General features: G+C 39.6%; 1 protein-coding gene across 3 annotated transcripts in view; it reads left to right on the top strand.

Annotated features, from left to right (window-relative positions):
* LOC122791789 (intelectin-1a-like) overlaps nucleotides 1–25,144 on the top strand; it is a 574,372-nt gene that overhangs the window by 27,508 nt on the left and 521,720 nt on the right. Inside the window, exon 1 of one of the 3 annotated variants that reach the window (XM_044059725.1) lies at nucleotides 3,180–3,223. The exons of the other annotated variants lie outside the window; for them this stretch is intronic. Coding sequence (XP_043915660.1) covers nucleotides 3,195–3,223 — 29 coding nt within the window. The 5' untranslated portion in view covers nucleotides 3,180–3,194. Of the gene's footprint in view, nucleotides 1–3,179; nucleotides 3,224–25,144 lie in introns of those variants that run through there. 3 annotated transcript variants of the gene reach the window in all.

Here is a 25,144-nt window from a genome sequence, read left to right as displayed (position 1 = left end):
AACCTTATAACTGTCATTAAACATAAAACTGAAGCTGGTAAGTTCCTCTTTGCCAACACCATTGCCAAACCTAGAACACACTACCAAGCCAAATAACTTCTACCACCTCCTTTAGTCAATTCAAAAACCTCCTGACAACCTACTATCTAAGTAACTGGCTATGTTCATGCCACTCACCAGGCTAATCCATGCCAAGAGAATTTGTCAAGGTATAGCTATGTATAAACAATTTCTCCCCTGAAAGCTTCCAAACCCGTGTACATTTACCTTACAAAACTTATAACTGCAAAAGAAAAAAAAATGTACTACTGATTGCCTACTGTAAGAAATGTTAATCACTAGCATGATGTCCTGTTTTGTGTATATATGCTATATGTATGTTTGTTAATCACTAGCATGTTGTCCTGAAGTGTATATATGCCATATGTATGTATATTCTACTTCTTTTTACTCTCATGTAATATATTGTAATTGGGGAGCTTTTCTCACCGTGCCTCCACTGAAAACGAACCTGTGTCCAGTTGGACTTTCTCGGTAAACAAATGTAAAATAAATAACTAAAATAAAATCAGTATGTGGATGGCTTTCTATGACTGTATTTCTGCAACAGGGTCCCAGATGGACACGTATTTTGCCATTGATGCTTTAGCAGGTGTGTTTCAACATGTTGCTGATAAAAGGGCAGCTGTACCTGCTATCAGAGGCCTCATTTACATCCATTATTATGCCTGTGGCTGTCTAGCGGTATATTATTGCACCAGAGTGCAAGGTACACTCCCATTGTTCCCATTAAATTTTATTCCAGTTTGTGCAGTTCAACGTGGCACATAGCTCTGCTGAGACACACCCAATGACTGTAAGTGGCAATCACTATGTTTTGTTGAAAACACCTGTTTTAATTAAGATCTGGGTGCTGTAGGTGTGAGGGGCTCAGGTTTGAAACATGGCAGTGTTGTTTGTTCTGTACATGTGTCTGACACTGTAATAATCACATTTAATCATTAAAGCTCCATTTAAGCTCAGCTAAGTGAAACGTGCTGTGCACCACACCACACCGCAAATGCACACTAAAAATATAAAGAAAAAAAGGGGGGTGATAGGAAAGTGGTGAAATTGAGGCAAGCAGGGGGAAAAACTTAGTGAAAGGCAGGTAGGGGTGTGCAGGAAGGATGTAAGAAAGAACCATAGCTATCCATTTTATGTACAGCAACAGCTGTGCACTTTGACAGATTTTGTAAGTGAATTTGCACTCTCAAATCCCAGAGAGAGGGGTGGAGACAACATAACTGCAAGCCAATTGGGCCAAATTACTTGTGTCCAATGGACACGTGCAAAATGGAGAGCTATGTATGGGGAGATTTTTTTTGGGACAGGTGCCCATTTTTTTTGTTTATTAAGGTGAGAGTGGAATGTTGGGGAAAAGACATAGGTACATGTGAGGAGGTAAGTTGGGTAGGAGAGGATGCATTCGCAAACAGACAAGACAGCAGACAGGGGCAGTGTGTGACACATGAGGGGGTGAACACCTTGGATGGGGAGGGTGATGTGAAATCCAAGTCGCACGTGCTTCCAGACAGCAGCAGCATGACTCACGTCCCCACCCATGGGACTGTCAGCATGGCTCCTTCACTGCTCTGAGGGTGGCTGTGCTGGAGGCTGGGCACCCACCAGGTCAGCCAGCATGCCCTCAATCCAACACAGGCGGCATTCATAGCTCTGATGAACAATCCTGTGCACCATTACTGGCAGTTGATCCTGGGTGATAATGGCCCCTCTACCACTGCTCCCAGGGGGAGACCAGGCCCCGTCTCCTGAGGTGGCCCCACCTGACACCACAGGTGTTGCAGGGGCAGTGGAGGGGCCACCACTGGTCTAGGTCCCAGCTGTGCAAGGACCCAGTGCTACAGCTGGTTGAGGCAAGGTAGGCAGATCAGCCGGAACCACTCTACCCTGACGTGCTGTGGTAATGGAAGTATAGCAATAAACATAGGTTAGTTGTGAACAAATCATTGTTAGTGATAACAGCATCCAGAACATTAGAAATAACCAAATTGCATATCAATGCATATTATGTGAAACACAACAATAAACAACAGAAATGTCAGTATGTTAACAGCATGCTAGTAAGAGTTACAACATAACAAAATAGGTAATTTAACAAGATATGTTAATGTGCAACCATTAGAACACATAACAATAATAAAACACATGTCCCAAAATACAGTTAATGCAACAACATATGTTAATAGTAAACTATAACCAATGAATACTGATAAGAAATAAATGAAGATAAGGGGTGGGGAGAGAGAAAAACAGTCCATTATTAACATTTCTGGTTATTCCCTTGACAACAGTACTACTATCTACTCTACAGGTCTATATTTTTATGTGTACAGTGACTACAAGTCTCCTATAGCTGATGTAACATGTACATACCTCTCAAGCTATTTGCATGGGACACTATTGGCCAAGCAGTAACAACTGCAGGTACACAACTACACAGAACACTTGCACATCAGGTGGACCTATATAACTACCAAGGTGTTCTGTGGGCTGTTGGTGATACGTTGCAGTCTAGGTAATCATTTCCATGGTAATCCTGTGACAGATGGATTATGCACTATTAATTACATAATGTGAAATTGTGACACTTGAGAGACATTTATTTGTATAGTACAGATACTAAACAGCTGTCATGCCTTGGTTGTTAGGCATGGGAATAGAACTCAACAGCAGTGACTGCAGGGGACATCTGCATAGACTGTATTACTTGACTGCAGCAACTTTTAACAGACACTCCAGGCATACAGCCATACTGGGATTACACATTTTATTTCTGACTGAACATTGCTGATGAGCACATTCTTGATAACGATTTTAATAGTCTTTGACATCTAAATACACAATTATCTGCACATAATATGGGCTACCTCACCCATTTATCTGTAGATCCTGTGTAGAGAGAAATTGTGAGCATTATGTGACTGCTACTGTAATATTTACTGGTACATACCACTGGACTTGAACCCTGGACTGTATGTGACAAAATGTACTATTTACAGAGCATTTAACAAACTGAGCTACTGAGTCACTGCTGATTACTGACTGACTGATATTTGCCTAGAACTTACCTGGAACCAAAATATGACCTGGTAGTGCTACTACAGTGTTCTACTACAGTAAAACGCACATGCATGAAATACAAGCATAATGCAGATAGTAGGTAAGCTATTTTTCAGTATCATATCTGTGAAGTCAACAAACAATATCAACTCATGGAGTGGGCTACCTCACCCATATACCTTTATTACCTAATGTCTGTGGATGATACAGTATTATGTGACCAATACTGGCTTAGAGACAGCCTTGGACAGTACTATATGAGTGAACTAATACAATTTACAGCCATTAGATTTGCATTCTACAGTTATTACAGTGTTTTACTTGACTGCAGCTCCTTACCTTACAGCCTGAATGCATACAGTTCTGCTGCAGTGGTTATGACAACAGAATCCTGATGTACACTATTTTCCTTGGTGTTATTGGTATTATTTCATGTTTTTATTGCACTACAGCTGTCATTATTCAATTATTGCAATACAGCTCTAATTCCACATTTATTGCAATATAAACTTTATTATATATACTTTAATGCAGTTATTGGTATTGTTTCATGTTGTTGGCATTATTCATTTATTGCAATACAGCTCTAATTCCACATTTATTGCAGCACAAACTTTACTGTATATACTTTAATGCAGTTATTAGTATTGTGTCACATTTTTATTGCACTAAGTTGGCATTATTCATTTATTGCACTACAGCTCTAAGTCCACATTTATTGCACTACAAACTTTACTGTATATACTTTATTGCATCTGATCTACTCTTTCTTGCTTATTTCACTACAGTTAGCATAATACATCTATACTCACCATGCTCACAGTGCAAACTGGCCAAGCACCCGGCATGTGACTCAACATTGTGAGCCATCTCATCTGCAGCTTTTGGGAGAGAAGCACACCATTATGCATACCAGTTTTCCAAACATTCAGAGTACATATTGGTAAAACAGAGGTAAACGTGCTTACATACTTGTGGGGCATTCCCTGCCCTCACTTCTTGGACCCAGGTGTCCAAGAGTCCTCTCTTCCATCTTTTCAGGTCATCATGGTGGTGACGACACTACTCACCTGTGCAGGGTATACTGGTGACACTGGTGATTTCTCTGGCCAGCTGGTCCCAGGCCTCTGCCTTACACTCTGAGCCCTGAAAACCACCCTACAGCAGCCTGTCATCATGGTTTTACACAAGGAGCCCAACCAAGACCCTGGACTCCAGAATGCCTCAACTGTGTGCCCGAAAGCTCACACCTTCACTACCATCAGCCATTGTATACTGTCATTTGATAGACTCCAATGGATTCTGCTGCATTCCTGCCCATTGGGCTTAATACAGGCTGTTTTTCCACCCTTACACATCATTGGGCAACATTAAAAAAGTGCCGCAATGGTTAGCAGTGGGCAAACCAGCACAGGTGAGCTGAAAAGCATGAAAACTCACAGAACCATAGTCTTAGCAGAGCTTATCAGCATGCAAACCAGCCAAGCATTGCCAAGCAAGGCATAAACTTTGACAGCCATTACCATGTTTATGCGGTACTTATCAGGTCTAAACACAGTTGAGCAGAGCTTAGCAGAGTGCAGCAGGGCCATATTTTAAAATAGACTGCATAACATGTATATTAAAATTAAATACATATTTTCCCTTCCCTGGACCTACTGGATATGAGGCCATAAGTCTACCCATTTAGCTATGTGGATATTAAGAAATCTGGTACACCTTCACATATACCACTGAGCTACCTATAAGCAGTGCTGAGCACTGTGCAGCACCACACAAACATACACAAACACACTTAAATATCCCTTTAAATAAATAGTTAATTACATCCAGTTTCTATTTTTAGATGTCTGGCAGGTGTCTGCTATGTTATATGTGGGCACAGCTTGGCATTTCCGCACCACACCATGCAAACATGCTTTTTTTTTTTTTTTTTTTAAATAAAATAAAAGTAAAAGAAAAGGACATTGCAGGGAGTCTCATGCTCATCTGTAGACATAGTTAGCACTACACCTTTTTCTACACTGATTCAATAACCGTGTTCCTCTGCTTTCCCACGGCAGTGTGCCATCATTAGTATGCATGGTGTGCTGCTGAGGGGAAACCGTGACCGCGAACATGGATACATTCCATGTAGGCTCTACATGATGCCTACACAAATTTTATTAAATCCTGGGGATTGCTAGGTATGTGATTTATCAAGAGAATTTTCAGTGTTAAAATGAAAATACAATGATAACATCCTATGTACATTATGTACAATGTAACACTATGTACAAAATAGTGCTGCAGTCATTTTCTAATTAACATTGTGTCACAGTTAACATACTGTTTCAGTAGGGATACAATATAGAACAGAGGTGACACAAAGCTCATGAGGGTGAGTGTTTTTATGCCTTTTTTCATTTAACAATCACAATAATTTGTCATTCCACATTAGGCTAATCTTTCAAAATATGATCCAGAAGACTCCAATATTTTATGAAATAGGAATGCTTACTTTGGTTATTTGTTATATACTTACGTGCTGATATGTACTTTATTGCCATACTTCTGAAACCCTCCCATGATAGTTTGGTTCAATCTAGCCATTTCTGGGTAATATACAATTTCACTAGAGAGAAGAGAGCAATTGGAATGTGTAGGGTAAACTTGGGCAATTTTTGAGAGGTAATATTCAAAATTGCAAATTCCCAAGTTAATGTGAATTTTTGATATCCCATCTTCTCTAGTCTAATTCTCAATGAGCACCATAATTTATAAGTGCATTTTGCAGCTCCAGAAGGTATAGAGTAAATCTGCTATTTGTGAGTAACAGCATGGACAGTTTGGAGAGACCTCCGAATTGAAGTTGTTAAGTATTTCTGGTGTGAAGTAAGCATTGTTGGTTATCATTAATCGAGTATATATGAGTTTTTTGAAAGGGATTAATTTTAGTGTTGCATCAATAGAATTAGATTTTTGTTTTTCAGAGCATTCTTTGATCTTATCAGTCCAGTATTTTGAATACAATAATGATGATTGGTATTTAAGAGATATTAATGTAATACATGTATTTAAGTCTTTTTCGTTAGCTTCAAAGTCACAAAATGTTGAAGTACAGAGTTCTCTGATTTGCCTTAGAATTATGATGTATCCTTTTGGAAGGTTGAGAACATTACTTATGTCTTCTAAAGACTTTCCCTATGTCTGTAAATATCCCAGACTTTACATTCCTTAATGAGTGGATAGTTGTTCAGATTTAACATCTCTTTATTTAATCTGAGATTTGGGTTCAGAAGTAATGGCTGTAAGAGGATATATAAGTACTTGTTAGATTTTAAATTCTAGCAATTTCTGAAACCTTATTATTCTATGTTTTAAGAAGAAGTGAAAATTCCTATACTTTAAGATCTTCTGATTTAAGAAAGGAAGGGCTTTGTGATTAATTTTACTGTTTTTGATATAGTTATATCATAGTTTGAGCAATAGTGGATACCATTCTTTACTCTTGGGATTTTAATCAGCAACTTGTATAATCCTGTTTGCACGTATTATGTCATAATATAGATTGAAATCAGGTAATCCCAATCCACCCCTTTCTTTCGGATGCATTAACTTCTGGTAACTAATTCTGATTGACTAAGGATACCATATAAATTTAACTAAAGCTACATTCAATTTCTTAAAAAAGGTTTTCTAGATTATTAAGTTTGTTGCATTTAGCTGAAATAGTAGCCTTGGAAGAATATTTATTTTTATAATTGCTGCATTCGAAAGGAAAAGTGGCTTCATTTTTCCCCATCTCTGAATATCCTGATCAATGTTTGACCAAACCTTTAGTAAGTTATTGTGCATGAATAGTTTCAGGCTATATTCCAAGGTGATACCTAAATATTTCGGGGTGTATTTTAACTTTATTCCTGAATCTGGAAAATAAGAGTCAGTGTGGATTATTGGATTGATAAGGAAAATTAAGGACTTTATAGGATTAATTTTGTAGTTTGAGACTTTTGAGAAGCTATTGATTGAGTCAAGAATTTTGCCTAAGTCTGTGTCAGAGAGTGAGAAGTATATATTTAAATCATCAGCAAAGGCCATTAGTACAATTTTGTTTTTAAAAATTTCTGGGACATGATGGTACATTTTTTGAGTTATAAGTAAAAATAGAGGTTTTATATATTAGTTAAAAAGATGGGGAGATAACTGGCATCCTTGTCTGGTCCTATTTAAAATTTTTATTGGATTTGAATTTGTCTTGTTTATGTGTAGAATTGGTGCGTGCTCTCATATAAAAGTTTTATTATATTTGTAAATTCTTGTGGTATATCAAAGTGTGGTTGTTGTGTCTTTCGGCTTTTCCTGGTTAGGGGTCACCACAGCGGAACTCCAGTCCGCTAATGATTGGCAGTAGATTTTTATGTACCGAGTTGCCGGCTCTGATGCACAACCTTCAATGAAGGTACACCCATTCACGCATGTCTCCACACAGAAGACGCTCTAGATGAGAATCGAACAGGACGTCTTACTGTGAGGTGACAACGCTACCACAGCACCACCATACAGAGAATAAAAAGTTTAAGTTTACACTGTCAAAAGCTTTATAGGCATCTAAAGTGAGGGCATAGATAGGGTTTTTATATTGTTTAGACAAAAAGATCATTGTATCTAAAGTTACATGTTTGTCTGCCATTCATAAATCCTGATTGTCCAGGTGTTATTATGTGAGGTAATACTTTTTAAATCTGTTTTCAAGTATTGCAGCTAAAATTTTGATGTCTAGAGTTATGAGAGAAATTGGTCTATAATTTCCAGGGTTTTTAAGATCAGACTTGCCTTTAGGTATAAGAATTGTCTTTCAGTTATTTAAATGTAAATCTGTAATGACATATTCTCTTATGTAATTATAGAGTAAAGAGTTTTGATATGTTTTGCCCAAAGGATTTATAGACTAGATCTCTGCTGTATAACCACCTGGTCCAGGAGCTTTACTTGCTTTCAGACTATTTATTACTGAAAGGATTTGTTGTGTGAAGAAGAAGTGAAAATTCCTATACTTTAAGATCTTCTGATTTAAGAAAGGAAGGGCTTTGTGATTAATTTTACTGTTTTTGATATAGTTATATCATAGTTTGAGCAATAGTGGATACCATTCTTTACTCTTGGGATTTTAATCAGCAACTTGTATAATCCTGTTTGCACGTATTATGTCATAATATAGATTGAAATCAGGTAATCCCAATCCACCCCTTTCTTTCGGATGCATTAACTTCTGGTAACTAATTCTGATTGACTAAGGATACCATATAAATTTAACTAAAGCTACATTCAATTTCTTAAAAAAGGTTTTCTAGATTATTAAGTTTGTTGCATTTAGCTGAAATAGTAGCCTTGGAAGAATATTTATTTTTATAATTGCTGCATTCGAAAGGAAAAGTGGCTTCATTTTTCCCCATCTCTGAATATCCTGATCAATGTTTGACCAAACCTTTAGTAAGTTATTGTGCATGAATAGTTTCAGGCTATATTCCAAGGTGATACCTAAATATTTCGGGGTGTATTTTAACTTTATTCCTGAATCTGGAAAATAAGAGTCAGTGTGGATTATTGGATTGATAAGGAAAATTAAGGACTTTATAGGATTAATTTTGTAGTTTGAGACTTTTGAGAAGCTATTGATTGAGTCAAGAATTTTGCCTAAGTCTGTGTCAGAGAGTGAGAAGTATATATTTAAATCATCAGCAAAGGCCATTAGTACAATTTTGTTTTTAAAAATTTCTGGGACATGATGGTACATTTTTTGAGTTATAAGTAAAAATAGAGGTTTTATATATTAGTTAAAAAGATGGGGAGATAACTGGCATCCTTGTCTGGTCCTATTTAAAATTTTTATTGGATTTGAATTTGTCTTGTTTATGTGTAGAATTGGTGCGTGCTCTCATATAAAAGTTTTATTATATTTGTAAATTCTTGTGGTATATCAAAGTGTGGTTGTTGTGTCTTTCGGCTTTTCCTGGTTAGGGGTCACCACAGCGGAACTCCAGTCCGCTAATGATTGGCAGTAGATTTTTATGTACCGAGTTGCCGGCTCTGATGCACAACCTTCAATGAAGGTACACCCATTCACGCATGTCTCCACACAGAAGACGCTCTAGATGAGAATCGAACAGGACAACGTCTTACTGTGAGGTGACAACGCTACCACAGCACCACCATACAGAGAATAAAAAGTTTAAGTTTACACTGTCAAAAGCTTTATAGGCATCTAAAGTGAGGGCATAGATAGGGTTTTTATATTGTTTAGACAAAAAGATCATTGTATCTAAAGTTACATGTTTGTCTGCCATTCATAAATCCTGATTGTCCAGGTGTTATTATGTGAGGTAATACTTTTTAAATCTGTTTTCAAGTATTGCAGCTAAAATTTTGATGTCTAGAGTTATGAGAGAAATTGGTCTATAATTTCCAGGGTTTTTAAGATCAGACTTGCCTTTAGGTATAAGAATTGTCTTTCAGTTATTTAAATGTAAATCTGTAATGACATATTCTCTTATGTAATTATAGAGTAAAGAGTTTTGATATGTTTTGCCCAAAGGATTTATAGACTAGATCTCTGCTGTATAACCACCTGGTCCAGGAGCTTTACTTGCTTTCAGACTATTTATTACTGAAAGGATTTGTTGTGTGAAGGGAGCTCCAAGTGAGTCCTTATGAGCTTGACTAATCTTTGGGAAGGGTAGGTTCCTTAAAAAGAGCTCCCTCTCTAAGTCAGTATTTTTTGATTTTTGTGCGCCATACAAGTTTGAGTATAAATCTTTGAAAGTTTTAATAATTTCTTGATTAGTATTATATGTATTCCCTTGGAATTCAATTTCTGTTATTATATGGGCCTTGTTATTTACATTAATTAACCTCACTAATAATTTTGATGGAGTTTGTGCCCAATCTGAATACTTTGCTAGAGTTTTCATTTCTGAGAAGGAGAATTGTTCTGTATTCATAATATACAAGTTGTTTTGTAAGTTATTCATTTGTTTTTCTAGTAATGAGTTCATTTTTTTATTGATTTTATTATTTCACTTATTTTATCTTTAATTCTGGTCTCTTTTTCTTTGAATAGTTTTTTACATTGTGAGACTTTCTGTATTAAAATTCCCCTGATTTTAGCTTTGCTTGCTGCCCATTGTATATTGTAGGGAATATCAATCAGTGCTTGGTCATACTCAATTTCCTGTAATATATTATTAATTGCCTGTATATCTCTTTTATGTAGCAAGTTCAGCTTTAGAGACCAGTTTATACCCCCCTTTTTAGATTAAGATCATTAAACCAACTTATTTAAATTGTAATCTTCGAGTGGTCTGAGAATAATCTGGGTTCTGTACACTAGTATATTTGTGCCTTGAAGAAAATCTCTCGGATTTCAGAAAGAAGTCAAGTCTGGACCATGATTTATAACACTGAGAATAGTATGTGAATTTTGTTGCTGACAGTCTGTTTTTAGGTCATTAAGCACTAAAGAGGCCTGGGTATTAGAAGTTTTGCTTCTACTTGTTCTGTCTGTTACGGGATCAATTATAGCATTCCAGTCACCTCCTATAATATGGTAATAGTTTGGAAATCTAGTTAGACTATTATAGATTTCGATGGTAAAGCCTTGTTGTTTTGCACATGGACTATACAGATTCAAGAAAAGAAGTGGTTTCTGTAAACTAGAACTTTTAACTGAAAAATAGTACCATCTTCCATTTATATGTGAGTCCTGATGTGTAATCATCTCTTTTTTAATTAAAACAGCCACCCCATTACTATTTGTTTCACTGCCTGATGCTATGATTGTTTCTGTCCATTTTTCTCCTTCTCATGCTTGCAGTTGTCCTTTAACATACAAGTCTCTTGTATAAATATAACAGTTGCGTCTCATTTAAATGCTAAACGCATAAAAAGTTTCCTTTTCTTTTTATCTTGTATACCTTTCACATTCCATGAGTCAATTATCCACATCTCCTTTTTCTTATTATTTTCTTCTTAATACTAACTTCTTTAGATCTCTTCTCCTTATATTCACATGAATAACATTTTTTTAGTGTGGGCAAATATGTCTCTATTCATGTAGCACTTAATTCTGTCAGCTCTACCCCTGTACCTACCCACAAAACTACCTAGTCTGGAAGAGAATAACAGTTTACAACCAAGAGGTATGTTTCTTTTGCAAGTTAGAGTTAGGCATTTTTTTCATACCTCTAAATAATAATTTTTTTTTCAAAACCTTTTTACTACAAAAAACAATAGTTAGGTACACTAAGATTAGCCTGATCACCTTTTCAGTCCTGTGGCTTCCTAGGTTGAAAGTATCGCCCAAATTCTATATTTTTCATTTAAAGTTGTATTTAATTATGACTGACCTTATTTAAAAGGTTAATCTCCTTTTCGTAATTGTATGATGTTATGTGGTCCAATCTCGCCTACATTCTTACTCACGGGTTCGGAGCCGAGCATCGGCTCCGACTCAGCCAACCTAATTTTACTAGCACAAAGTCTCTAATTGGCTGGGCTAACCTGGTATCCCATGTTGCACTGCTCCATAGCCCCAGATCTCGTTTGCCGCTCGTGTAGCTAGGACGTGGTCTCGCTTGGCTGTGGCTAAGTACCTTTAAAACTTCTTTTTTCTCTCAGAAAATTGTGTTTTTCCTCACAAAAGCTATTTTAATAGCTATTTTTGCTTGCTAGTTATCGTATTTGTTGTGTGAGTGCGTTTTTTGGTATCCCTCTGTTCTGGCGGGCTAGGCCCATTTAACTTAGAGGACCTAGTCCTCCCTGTTGCCTAGTTGTTGTCTATTATTCCTGTTCTGTGTTGAGAGTGGTTTTTCTCCCTGGTGTAGTGTGTGTGAGTAGATTCAAGAATCGTTTAAGTTAGAGATTCTTGTCTGCTGTTGTGGTCTGTAGTTTCCAGCCTTAGCTGTTTTTCTCGGGCATAGGGTCCTGTTGCTTATGTTTCATTTGGTGCCTGTCAATATGGCTAAAGATCAGAAAGATCAAAAGGAACATAAACCTTCTGGGTTTGAGAAATGTTCCAAATGCAACTGCAAGATGTCCATTACAGATGGACATTCCATTTGTGTTTACTGCCTAGGGGCAATTCATCTACAAGAGTCCTGTAGCTTTTGTCATGCCTTCAGTCTGAGGGTGCTACAGGAAAGGAAAAACAAACTTATATTGAAGGGTCTTTTAAAGCCTTCCTTTGAGGAGTCCTTGGACTCTTACTCTGGTTCTCAAGCTAAGTCCAAGGCTTCTAAGGCCAAGAAGAGATCTCTGGCTCCGTCTGTTTCTTTGGAGCCACGGGAGAAGACTGCCAAATTGGACTCTACCTCCTTGGCTCCTCTGTCCTTGGGGCCGCAGGAGGTATCTGTTGTGCTGGAATCAGCCTCGGCTCCAATTCTGTTAGAACCCATTCGGAGCCGGTCTCCCAGTGTTAGGCATGGATCTCCAGACAGGAGATCACAGTCACCTTCTCTTTCCTCCAAATCTTCCAGACTTTCTAATTTGGATGTTGATAGGGTGGTTCAGAGGCTCCTGCAATCGCCTGTGTTGGCAAAATTATTTTCGGCTCCGACCCAGTCGGCTCTGGAGCCAGTCCCAATGCTTGTACCAATAGTTCCACGTCTGAGCACCTCCTTGTCTTCGGAGCCGGAGTGTTCTTCTCTGAGTGATGTTCTTCTGCCGGCCCCGATACCTCCTAAAGGTTTATCGGTGCCGATGTCGGCTCCAACCATGTCGGCTCCGTCCTCTGGTTTCAGAACTCTGGTTAACTTATGTCGGTTATGAGCCTTCCTCTTGGTGCATCGGCTCGGGGAACTCCGGTTCCGATCGTGGCCTCAGAGGCCGGTCAGTCCTCGGATTCGGGGGGACCCGCCTTCAAGGCCATGAGGAGCGCACTGGCCAGATCTTCAGTTACATCACCTGGATCGGTCATTCCATCCCCCTCCACACCGGCTAGAGCCTCTGGTGTCCCCCTGTCAGTAGACAGCGGAGCCCAAAGGTCTGGGGATACCCCCATGAGCGGTCCCCTGCTTTCTGAGGGCCCCTCGGAGTCTGAGTCTGAGGAGCCCCCAAGAAAGAAGTTGTGCAAGAGGAAGCACATAGACTCCCAGGACGAGTCTCTCACTTCTGATACCGACCTCGAGGAATCAGAGTGGTCCCCCAAGTCATCCTCCAATGACGTCTCTTTCTCCGACATCCTGGAGATTTTGAGGCAGAGAGGCGGCTGGCCGTCCAAGACCCCCTCTGAGGAGGAGTCGGTATTCCTCAAGGCCTTTGGGGCTCAACCCTCCACCTCCTGGGTGTCTCCAACCTTCGATGAGCTACTAGATTTGATCTGTCGAAGGGTGTGGGAGACTCCTGACTCAGTGGAACCGGTACCCAGACTCCCTAATAAATTTCTTTCAGCTCCCCCTGGGAAAGAGTTCCTGTCCAAAGGGGTTTCTGTGGATGCCATGGTGGTAGCGGCAGCCACTCAGCAGGAAGTAGCCGAGTCTTCTTCCTCCGTCCATCCTCCTAACAAGGAGTACCCTCTCTTCAGCAACCTTCACCCTATGGTCGCTGAATTATCTTTGTCATTTTACTCGGCTCCAGAGAGATATCCTTAAAGAGTTAGGAGATACTCTAACAGGTAACGTACCTGAGGCGTTAGCACAGCCAGTCAACGCCCAGTTGTCTACCCTTGGCTCGATTGTCAACTCGTCCATGAGGCTCATATCTTATGCAGCCGAAGGGACGAGTAGGGCAGCTAGTTCAGGTGTAGCCCTCAGGAGGCAAGCCTGGATGCACCTGTGTCATTTCGCGGAGGCCTTCAAGTCTTCCTTCACTGATGCCCCCTTTGATGGGTCCTCACTCTTTGGGACCAAAGTGAAAGACACCCTCACCAGATGCGAGCAAGAGGGAAAGACCCTGTCTGCCGTAGGGGTCCATTTTTCCCTCCCTTCTAGGCCATACCCCAAGGCTCAGAGAGGAGGGAAGATGTGGTTCAAAAAGTCACAGAAGTCTTTCCCTGCCGCTCAAGGTGAGTTCCCCTCCAGAGGCAGAGGAGGCGGAGGCTATTCTGGAAGACGCCGCCTCAGGGGCAGAGGAGGCCCCCATAATTCGGGAGACCGTGATTCCTTTCGTGGGTCTTCCTATCATCGTTCCTGATGTGTTGCCCAACTGTGCTATTTTGGAGCCAGTCGGGGGCCGCATTTCGTTGCACCCGGAAGCCTGGGCAAGTATTACTCAGGATCGATGGGTGCTTCGAATAGTTACCGGAGGTTATACCATCCCCTTGCTATCAGACTCCCCTCCAGTCAAGAGAATCCCGGACATTCCACCCAGTCAAAGGGATCACGCAACACTAGAAAAAGAAGTCATCCAGCCTGTCCCCTCAGACCAGATCGGATTAGGGACTTACTCAAGACTCTTTTTGGTGCCCAAAAAAACAGGGGACCTGAGACCCATCCTGGATCTCAGCCGACTGAATCACTATGCTCTAAAGTCCAAGTTCCGAATGGTCACCCTCCAGTCTATTTTTCCGTTACTGGGAAAAGAAGTATGGATGTGCTCCATCAATCTCAAGGATGCTTACTACCATATCAAAATGGACAGGGCATCCAGGAGTCACTTACACTTCCGGCTGGGAGCCAGTCATTTTCAGTTTCGTGCCCTGCCCTTTGGTCTCACTACAGCCCCCAGGGTGTTCACCAAGTGTTTGGCAGCGGTGACAGCTCACCTGAGACGTCAAGGATTCCAAGTGTTTCCATATCTGGACAACTGGCTCCTCACTGCCCCCACCAGGCATCTTCTCATTCAGGCCAGGGAAACGACCATTGCCCTTTGTCATCGACTAGGAATGACCTTGAACTGAGGAAAGTCTGCCTTGCTGCCCTCACAGCGTGTCACATTTATAGGCGCAGAGCTCGACACCATTCTAATGTGGGCATTCCTGCCCCAAGAAAGGATAGGAGTGTTGCAGAGTCAGGTTCGCACATTGTTACCCCTCAAGAAAGTTCAGGCCAGATGGGTTCTACAGCTCCTAGGATCCATGGCAGCCACCATTATGTTAGTGCCTCTAGCCAGATTACACATGAGGCTTCTGATGGTCCTTTCAGGAATTCCCCCTATCCCACTTGATCCTACTCACCGATTGGTGCAAACAGGACCTCCGTTGGTGGCTGCACTCCACCAACCTGGACGAAGGGAAACCATTTGTTCCTAGTCACCTGTTGCCACGGTGACCACGGACGCCTCCCAGATGGGGTTGGGGGGCATTATCTTGGCAGGATGGTCCAAGGTATGTGGCAAGATCACGAGGTACATCTGCACATCAGTGTCTTAGAGATGAGAGCAGTGTTACTGGCGTTGCGAGCACTTCAGAGCTCTCTCCCTCTGGGAATGGTTGCAATTCACTCGGACAGCATGTCCGTTGTGTGGTACCTGAACAAGCAAGGGGGAACCAGATCTTATCCCCTGTGCAGAGAGGCTATGCGAGTGTGGCAATTGGCAGTGTCTTCCCAATGGTTCCTAGTGGCAACGCACATTCCGGGGAAGGGCAATGTGATAGCAGACAGGCTGAGCAGAGCTATTCTGATGCCTTACGAGTGGTCCCTGAACCGCTGTGTTGCGGAACAAATTTTCAGCAGGTGGGGTCAGCCTTGCCGCAATCTTTTTGCCAATCCCCTCAATGCCAAGTGCAGCAACTACTTCACACTGATCCCCACATAGGGGGAGTCACCCAGGGATGCTCTAGTCCACGATTGGCCCCCCGGTCTGCTCTATGCTTTCCCTCCATTTCCTCTGTTACCAAGAGTGATTCAGAAAGCCATATCCTTGGGAAGCAAGATAATTCTAATTGCCCCACACTGGCCTCGCCAAGTCTGGTTCTCCTTTCTTCATCAGTACACCGTGGAAAGTCCTTGGATTCTGGACCCAGCGCCAGACCTACTGACACACATGTCGGGACAGTCCCATCCCTCCCTGCGGATCCTCAGGTTGACAGCCTGGCTACTCCACTTCCATCCTTAGTCAGACTTCATTGTTTTTCACCTGAGGTAGTACACATTTTATCCTCTTCTCATAAATCTTCCACCAGGAAAATTTATTCCAGCAAGTGGAAAAGATTTTCTATTTGGGCTCATGCCCAGGGACTGGACCCTTACACAGCCCCTATTCCTGCTGTTTTGGATTTTTTATCCATGCTGTTTCAGCAGGGTTCTGCTCCTGTGACCATCAAGGTCCAGCTGGCCGCTATTTCTAATTTTCATACCACTTACGAATCTTCTCTTATGGCTCATAAACTCTGTAAGGCCCTTTTGGAGGGGCACCATGTTACTGCGGCCTCCTGTGTCAGAACCCATCATGCCATGGGATTTAAACTTTGTCTTGCAAGCCCTGACTTCCCCACCTTTTGAGCCAGCTGCTGCCTGTGAATTAAAATTTCTGTCTTGGAAGACTGCCTTCTTAATAGCCATCACATCAGCCAGACAGGTGTCGGAGATTCAAGCTCTGTCCATCAAAGCCCCGTATTTAATTTTTCATAAGGACAGGGTTTCCTTGAGACCTAATCCGTCCTTTATTCCTAAAGTTACATCTACTGTTAATCTCAATCAGTCTATTGAGCTGCCAGTTTTCTTCCCTCAATTTTCCAACAAGGCAGAGTTTAGATTTCATCAGTTGGACATGCACAGGCAGCTACGATTCTACTTATACAGGACAAAACAACTCCGGAAATCTGACCAACTGTTTGTGTCCTTTTCAGAAAATAAAACAGGTTCCCCGATTTCTAAGATTACAATTTCCAGATGGATTTCTGATTGCATTTCCTATATCTATGCGTCAGCAGGCAGAAATTTACCGTTCCCCGTCAAGGCTCACTCTACCAGGGCTGTTTCCGCTTCAGTAGCTTACCATTCCAGGCTATCTTTGGATGATATTTGTGCTGCGGCCACATGGGCTTCTCCTCACACCTTTATTACTCATTACAAATTAGATGTGGCTTCTAGGGGCCGGGCTTCCTTTGGTTCCACAGTTCTCAGGAGTATCTTCCTTTGAGCCTCCCAGGATAGAGGTGCTGGGGACGCTGTCCCGTGAGTAAGAATGTAGGCGAGATTGGACCACATAACATCTAGAAGTTATGTACTCACCATAATGTTTGATGTATGTGGTCTATCTCGCCTCACATTCTTACGTACCCTCCCTCCTTCCCCCCTCCTGGAGGATTTGGAGGTGACATTTGGTCTTGAGTACCCTTCAATGTTGGTTGTTTTTCTTTACTACCCTGGATAGTGTTCTACCTTCCTGGACTGTGGTTGTGCATGGGGTGTGACTGTGGATTGCTGCAAACTAGATCTGGGGCTATGGAGCAGTGCAACATGGGATACCAGGTTAGCCCAGCCAATTAGAGACTTCGTGCTAGAAAAATTAGGTTGGCCGAGTCAGAGCCGATGCTCGGCTCCGAACCCGTGAGTAAGAATGTGAGGTGAGATGGACCACATACATCGAATGTTATGGTGAGTACATAACTTCTAGTTTCTGCCTTATACATTGATTTAAGAGTTTACTGAAGGTTATTTCTTGGGAAGGCCGCAGTGGTGCAGCGGTTAGCATTGTCGCCTCACAGCAAGAGGTTCTCTGGTTTAATTCTCGGCTGGAGTGCCTTCTGTGCGGAGTCTGCATGTCCTCCCCATGGTCAAGCGAATTTAAAGACATGCAGGTAGGTGCGTGCATGTGTGGGAGTGCCTTTCTTGAAGGTTGGGTGCCGGGCTGGCAACTCGACACCGTAAAAATTCACTGCCAATCATTAGCAGACAGGAGTTCTGCTGTGGTGACCCCTAACTGGGAAAAGCCGAAAGACAGTAGTACTGAAGGTTATTTCTTGAATCGCATTCTTTCATAAGATTTAGTACTTCATGGATCAGGTATATGCAATGACACCTTCCTATTTATTTACATGTACTGTGCAAACTCTTGGTCACTGGTTTGAAAAAAAAAAAAAAAAACAAAGTTTAGGCCAGAAAGCAATTTTCTAAAACTCAGTACTTCACTGTTTCAAAAAACACTATTAACTGACTATTTGAGTAGTCTAGATACCAGGGAAGACTGGCCATAGCACCCTGGGATTAGTTGTGGCAAAATAGTAGTATTGCATCAAAAGGCATTTCATACTAAAATAAAGGTATCTGTAGATCTTTGACGGGTCTATATTAAATCCTCGAAGAGGCATTCCATCGAACACCTCTTCATCAACACGTAATCTCGAAGTCACTAAACCGCGAACATTCACAACAGTAATTTCTTTCCCTGGGAAAGAAATTGCTTGCCCTCAAAACACAAACACGCCATTTCAAACGTAACAAAGTGGGGTCTTTGCCTCCCACACCCCCCCTAACTAAATATACCAACTCCGAGATTGCACTACAGTGGAGAAAATGGCAAACTAACAATGATGGCCAAGCGATTTCTTTCCCAGGGAAAGAAATCGCTGATGTCAATGTTCGCAGTTTAGTGACTTCACTGATTATGTGTCGATGAAGAGGCATTCAATGGAATGCCTCTTCAAGGATATGATATAGACCCATCTTTAACACTATTTAAACAGCATCAAAACACACATTTCCACACACAGGACAGGGAATAATATGCCTCATCAAGACAACTGTGATGCCTTAACAATTTTATAAATAGCAACATTTAAAATCTTTAAATTCTTGCACAAAAAGCATCTGCATTAACTTAGAATTTATTACCAACAACCAGCATACGGAACCCTGCAATGCGTATATAGTATTGCATGGTCTTAATAAGAATGCATTTGTAACATGCTTATTCCTTTGAAAGTGAGCTCATATCATGTCTTCATTGTTTTTAAAGTTTTGAGTACCCAAAATAATTATAATCATCAGGTGATTCACTTTTGGAGCAGGGAAAAACCCTGGCAACTCTAAATATTAAACATAGTTAAGTGTTGCTCATATGTTTATATTGCCAATCGCATTGGAAAGCCAATAGTGCCTGGTTTACAGTCTGCTGTTTACTTCATGTAGGAGTTACCAGAGGTTACAAGGGTTATGGAGTTTTAGCTATACTAGTTAGGCCCCTTATAGTGAAATTTGTATAACTTGCTTCACAATTACCAGAATTTTCACCATGCCCATAATTTTCCAAAGATTACTGCAAGAACAATTTTAGGCAGATACTTAAAGCTTAACAGTTTGACTTGGCCCTAAAGAGATAATCATTTTAACAGATGTATAACATTCTAATATTTATCATTACTTATTTAAAAAATGTCTGAAGTTTACACAAACATGCCTTATCACACTACGTCATATATGCAAAGGACCATTAATGTTTTAGTTGTTACACCTTATTTTCTACATGACCTGTTTTATACTTTGCGAGGGCTGCTCATACACTAGGTAACAGTATAAATAAAATACCAATTATAAGCAAAAAGAAAAGTTAGAATACATAGCTCTTTCCTTGCAATTTTCTTATTATGTGATAGATATGCTACGTTTTAGCTCCTTTAATGATTCAAAGCCTAAAACTTCATACAGCCATGCATTTTTTATCCTTTACCATTCAAGATTTTGCCATATTTTTTAACCATTTAAGTGAAATTACTAAATTGAGCAATTTATATTCTTTCAAAGTCCATGTGCCTTTACATGAGAAGGCCACTTTATAATTTACCAAAATGAAAGCATAGGTTTGCACAGAGCTGAAACACTTCACTACCGTCCATAGATGTTTTGTATTTATAGTCAAGAGAATGAAATTTGTGTCTGCCATTCTCCGTATTTTACAGTTCAACTTCAGTAATTCTTTTCATTTTGGTGGGATTTCTTAGGGGGTTCAGATAAACTGGTTTTCATTCTCAACCCAAGTCAGTTTGAAGTAAGAAGAAACATTGTTTTTTGCTTAAACATTTGTTTTTTGAGCTATATATTTGACCTTATTTAACTGCGGATAGCCCAGTTTGAGGGGGAAGGGAGAGAAAAGAGCACAACCTTCAAAAATTGTCCATGTATGTAGCAGGATCCTCCAAGGTATTTGAAAGTGGCTCACATATCATTCCGATTTTTAGTTTCCCCCTTAGGAGAACTAAATGTCCCATCTGTGCTATGGTTTCTTTTTTATATACTTCCAGGATTGTTCCATTACAACAAATCTTTCCCAATTACATCTATTGAATTTTATTCAGGTTTTAGCATCCGGCAATTTGTTGAAGATTTTCATAAACACTGCTTTTGCTTCTTTTGCCATTTCAATCATCTGTTTAACATTGTTATATTGGAAGAGCAACTGGGTTATTCTGACTGTTTAGCATTTAAATCCTATTTGTGTTCTTCAATTAAAAAAGAGGATTTATCATTTTGGAAAGAAACAAAAGTTTTAATAGACTTCACATGATTTGGCCTACTGCCCTGCAGCAATAAAACATTATTGGCAGGCCTGCCTACTTACTACTATAACTATAAATTTCCCTCTTGGCAGTTCAGAAAAGCTATTTGGAAACTACTGGAATACCTGGCATATTTTATACAGGGTTAAATCATAACCAAAGGATTTTAACCTAGAAACAGCTCTTTCTAATTCTACCAGTAAATGCAGGCATCAGCTTTTAGCTCCAGCCAGGTATTGTATGTAGGTGACTAGGAAAAGAAGCTTGTTTGTTTATTTACAGGGATGGGGTTAGTGTTGTGGGGGTCCCCAATAAGTTTCAAGTGGCGGGATCCCTGAAGAATTCCTGTTTAATTATCACCCTGTTACTGCCACCACTTGTAAGCAGATATTTAGGATCATAGGAGGTTACTAGGCTAATGACCCTAGGGCCCTTACAAGCCTAGCCAAGGTTTACCTTTATTTCCACAATTGGCACCTATCACCCCTGTCCAAAAAAGGCATAGGTGGAACCCTTGGGGTGAATTTATGGTTACCCATCCAATCGTCCAGATTGCGTTTGAAAAGGGCCAATGAGGTGCTGTGCTTCACATGAAGCGAGAGTCTGTTCCGAAGGTTTGGTAACTTCTGGAAGACAAATCTGTCCCTCCACCAGGTTCTATTAATGTCACATACCAGTAAAAGCAAAAGTGAGGAACCAACCACCGAAGGTGCATGCAAATGCAGTCCGAAAAATCAATGATGTTCTAATTGAAGAAAATAGTCACAATCTGTTATATATTCCAGGCAATTCTTTATTAAAATGCAGGAGATAAGCGCTTTCGCGTGGTAAGTCCACGCTTCATCAGATGTCATTAAAGAGTACATATTTCCTATTATTTAAATACAAAAACGCGGGAAATTAGTAATGCAATTTTGTTGAATTAAGAACAGCTGTGTTCTTACTGCTAGGCGCTCTGTAAATGCGCTCATTAATTGACTAAGATCTCCCCGCTGTTACAAGCAAGGCATGGCAAATAAGAAACAAAGTCATCTAGGAATCACATGACTTAGAGTGTTTCACTATAGTTTCGTTAGTATAAAACACATCTATTTAAAGACTTAAAAACAAAATATTACTAAATAAATATCCAACATTAAATATGCATCAGGAATTTCCTGCACTTAGTATGTCAATATAAATGAATAATAATAATAATAAAAGTCTCGCCAAACATTTATTTAGACTTAGCCAATGTGGCGAGATTGATATTCACAAGAATTGTGAAAATCGATACATCCTTTAATTAATGAGTATTACGAAAATACAAAAAACACTATTAGTATATATCTAGTCTGCAACCTGTACTTTAGGCATTAGTAGAACGTATGTGAGAGCTTGAAAAGCTCTACACAAATGGTTATGAAAGATCGGTCTGAATGACACTATTAAAAATCAAGTGTGCAGACTAGTGTAAGAATACTAGCTCCTTCTTAAAAGTTCTTCATAATATTATTACTTCTATTTGTATATCCTTTGCCAAACTCTATATTTAAACCAGATAGACAAAACTTTAACTACAAAATGTTAGCGCAAGAAGATTTATAGATGCGCATGAGCAGCTTGATCCCAAAAAAGGGGTTCAGGCTGAATGTCTTTAATAATGTTTGACAAAGATGGAATTATTCCCCTGAGAACATTTATTTCTTTGCAGCACATTCTCAAAGCCAAGAGGCAAGAATAATGCGAAGGAGTTAGGCTAGTAAAACCTGAAATGCCGGAATATAAGAAAACCGGCATTAAAACTAACTACGTCAAGTTTTGGATGAATTAATGTAACTTGCTTAAACATAAAAACTTATATATATTAAATTCACCTCTCATTGTAAAGTTTGTTATGTAAAAGCTAAAGATGTCACTTGTATAAAAAATGTATATCTAAATATATGATATTTTTATTAGAACCTAATATAAAAAATCATAAACTATATTGACACATTGAAGCATTAAAAATTTTTTTCTCTAGCAGATGTACCTTAATATAAAGGCCTAGTATATTTGGACCATAAATTCAACTTGGATGGGGGCTATATATACATATAGTTATGTTAATATCCTATCTATCTAGATAGCAAAATAGGCTTTATGGATATAACATTATTAATACCTGGTGTCAAATGTGCTCCCAATTTTAATATCCAATTTAATTCTTGTATAGCCAAGTTGTTGTCCTTGTTGCCTTCCTTACCATTGTCAGGGACTATTTGTAACACTCTAAAATTAAAAGAGTGTAATGGAAATTCTAAGATATGTTTCGCTAACGCATTTGTTTCTGTTGATTTCCTAATGTCATACAGATGATTGTAGATGCGCTCCTGGAGCTTCCTTTTTGTTAATCCTACATAAAACGCCTGGCATTTGATACAGGTAGCAAGATATATAAGATTGCGAGTATTGCAGTTTGCAAAGAAATGTGGTGTAAAAACAAAATCCATGGTTGGATGTTTGAATATCTGTTCTTTAGAAATATAATTGCATCTACTGCAGTTATAGCATGGAAAAGTACCTTTTCTGTGTGACGCGGGATTATAAGTGCTCATTCTAACACCATCAGTGGTGATGTGTATATCACCACATAAAATTCTTTTTAGATTTTTACTATTTTTATATAAGAAAGATGGATAAAGTCCAACTAAATCCCTTGTGGTAGTATCTATGCTTAATATATGCCAGTTATTTTGAATGACTTCTTGTATTCTTTTGATATCACTGGTATAGGTTATTACGTATCTAACTTGGTTGTTATTAAATGATTTCTTTTTATTACAATACTGAACGACCTGATTATATGGTTCCATGCTGTCTGGTTCTGCTAGTATTCTTTGTCCCAAAATATCATGTTTGATTTTCCTAACCATTTTAGGTTCATAGCCTCTATCAAGAAACAATTTCTCTAATAATTGGGCTTCTTTATTGAGATCTATTTCATTGCTACATAGATTCTTTATCCTAAGGAACTGGCTCTTTACTATACCCTGGAACACATGCCTAGGGTGCATGCTGTCAAAAGTCAGTAGCGCATTGCGCCATGTAGGTTTCCTGTATAAAGACGAAACGATACCTCCCTCGGATGTAAAGCTAAGGGTCACATCAAGAAAACTGATGTGGGTGGCAGAAATTTCCTTCGTAAATCTCAGGAAGCTACTAGTAGTTTCCAAGTGGCCTAAAAAAGTTTCAAACAATTGCAAAGAACCTTCCCATACGATTATAATATCGTCTACAAAACGTCTGTAGAGTTTTATATACTTAAATCTCTCATCTGTAAAGAGAAATGACTTCTCCCACCATAAAACTACCAAATTGGCGTAGGTATTTGCACAGGGGGTGCCCATGGCTACCCCCCATTTTTGTAAATAATGCCTATCACCAAACATGAACACATTGTTGTACAAAATGAGTTCTAACAATTGGCATACCAAAATAATTCTATCATTACTGAAGGTGGTTTCTTTACTCAAAAGTTGTCTAATACTCTCCACCCCTTCTGTGTTGGGTATAGATGTAAACAAATTCCTTACATCTAAAGTAATAAAGATGTATTGTTTGCTATTATCCAACGTAATGTCCTTTATATTATCTAAAAGGTGATAAGTGTCCCTCAATATGGTAGGGTACTGATTTACTACAGGTCTCAATAGATCCTCCACAAATTTAGATATGTGGGCTGTCACCCAATTGTCACCTGACACAATAGGTCTATAAGGGATGGGAGTTGTATCCTTATGAATTTTTGGTATGCCTTTAATGGTAGGTATGGTGGGGAACTCTATATATAAGTAATTATAAATCTCCTGGCTGACTTGACGACAAATGACTAAGTCATATATGGTATCCTTGACCATATGGATAATATGTAGTACTTCCTTGTGGGTTATGGGTACATAGGTATCTGCTTCTAACAGCATGCTATGCATGCCCTTAAGATACTCTTCTCTATCTAGCACGACAACCCCCCCCCCCTTATCTGCCGGTTTCACTACTATTCTAGAATCCTGTTTGAGATTGTTCAAACTATTTATTTCCTGTAGACTAAGATTATAATATCTACCTTTCTTTATGATTTTGCTGAATAATGTATAATATTGATGTTCACATGCCTTTAAAAAACACTCAATGTGTGGGGGCATGTTAGGTATGAAAGTACTGTGAGTTCTATAACGAGTTGTATCCTGATTAATTACTTCATCAGTTTTAAAAAACAATTTCAGACAGAGATTCCTACAAAACAGCCTCAAATCTATCAAAGTATCTGTTAACTTTGCATTAGTCGCTGGTATAAAATTAAGGCCTTTATTTAGGACCTTAATACTGGATGGATCCAAAGGAATACTAGAATGATTAAACAGAAGGTTGTGAATCAGTTCCTTCTCCTTCTGTTTTGCGGGAACTGTTCCGACGAGTTCTTCCTCTTGCGTGAGTCTCTGCTGTGAGACCTTCCTCTGTTGTAATAAGTAGTTTGTTTTTTCAGGTACGGTAAAAAAGCCCCCGATGTAGAAGATGTAATAGAAGTATTCTTGGGGATCGCTCCAGTAGAATGAGATGAAGCTTTATTGATAAATGCTTCTTGATTGG

This window comes from Protopterus annectens, chromosome 17.part0 (genome assembly GCF_019279795.1).
Source record: "Protopterus annectens isolate FY-2018-M chromosome 17.part0, PAN1.0, whole genome shotgun sequence".
In the NCBI taxonomy this organism is placed as follows: Eukaryota; Metazoa; Chordata; order Ceratodontiformes; family Protopteridae; genus Protopterus; species Protopterus annectens.
Note: the sequence above shows the minus strand (reverse complement) of the source record. Positions and strands in the feature narration are given on the sequence as shown.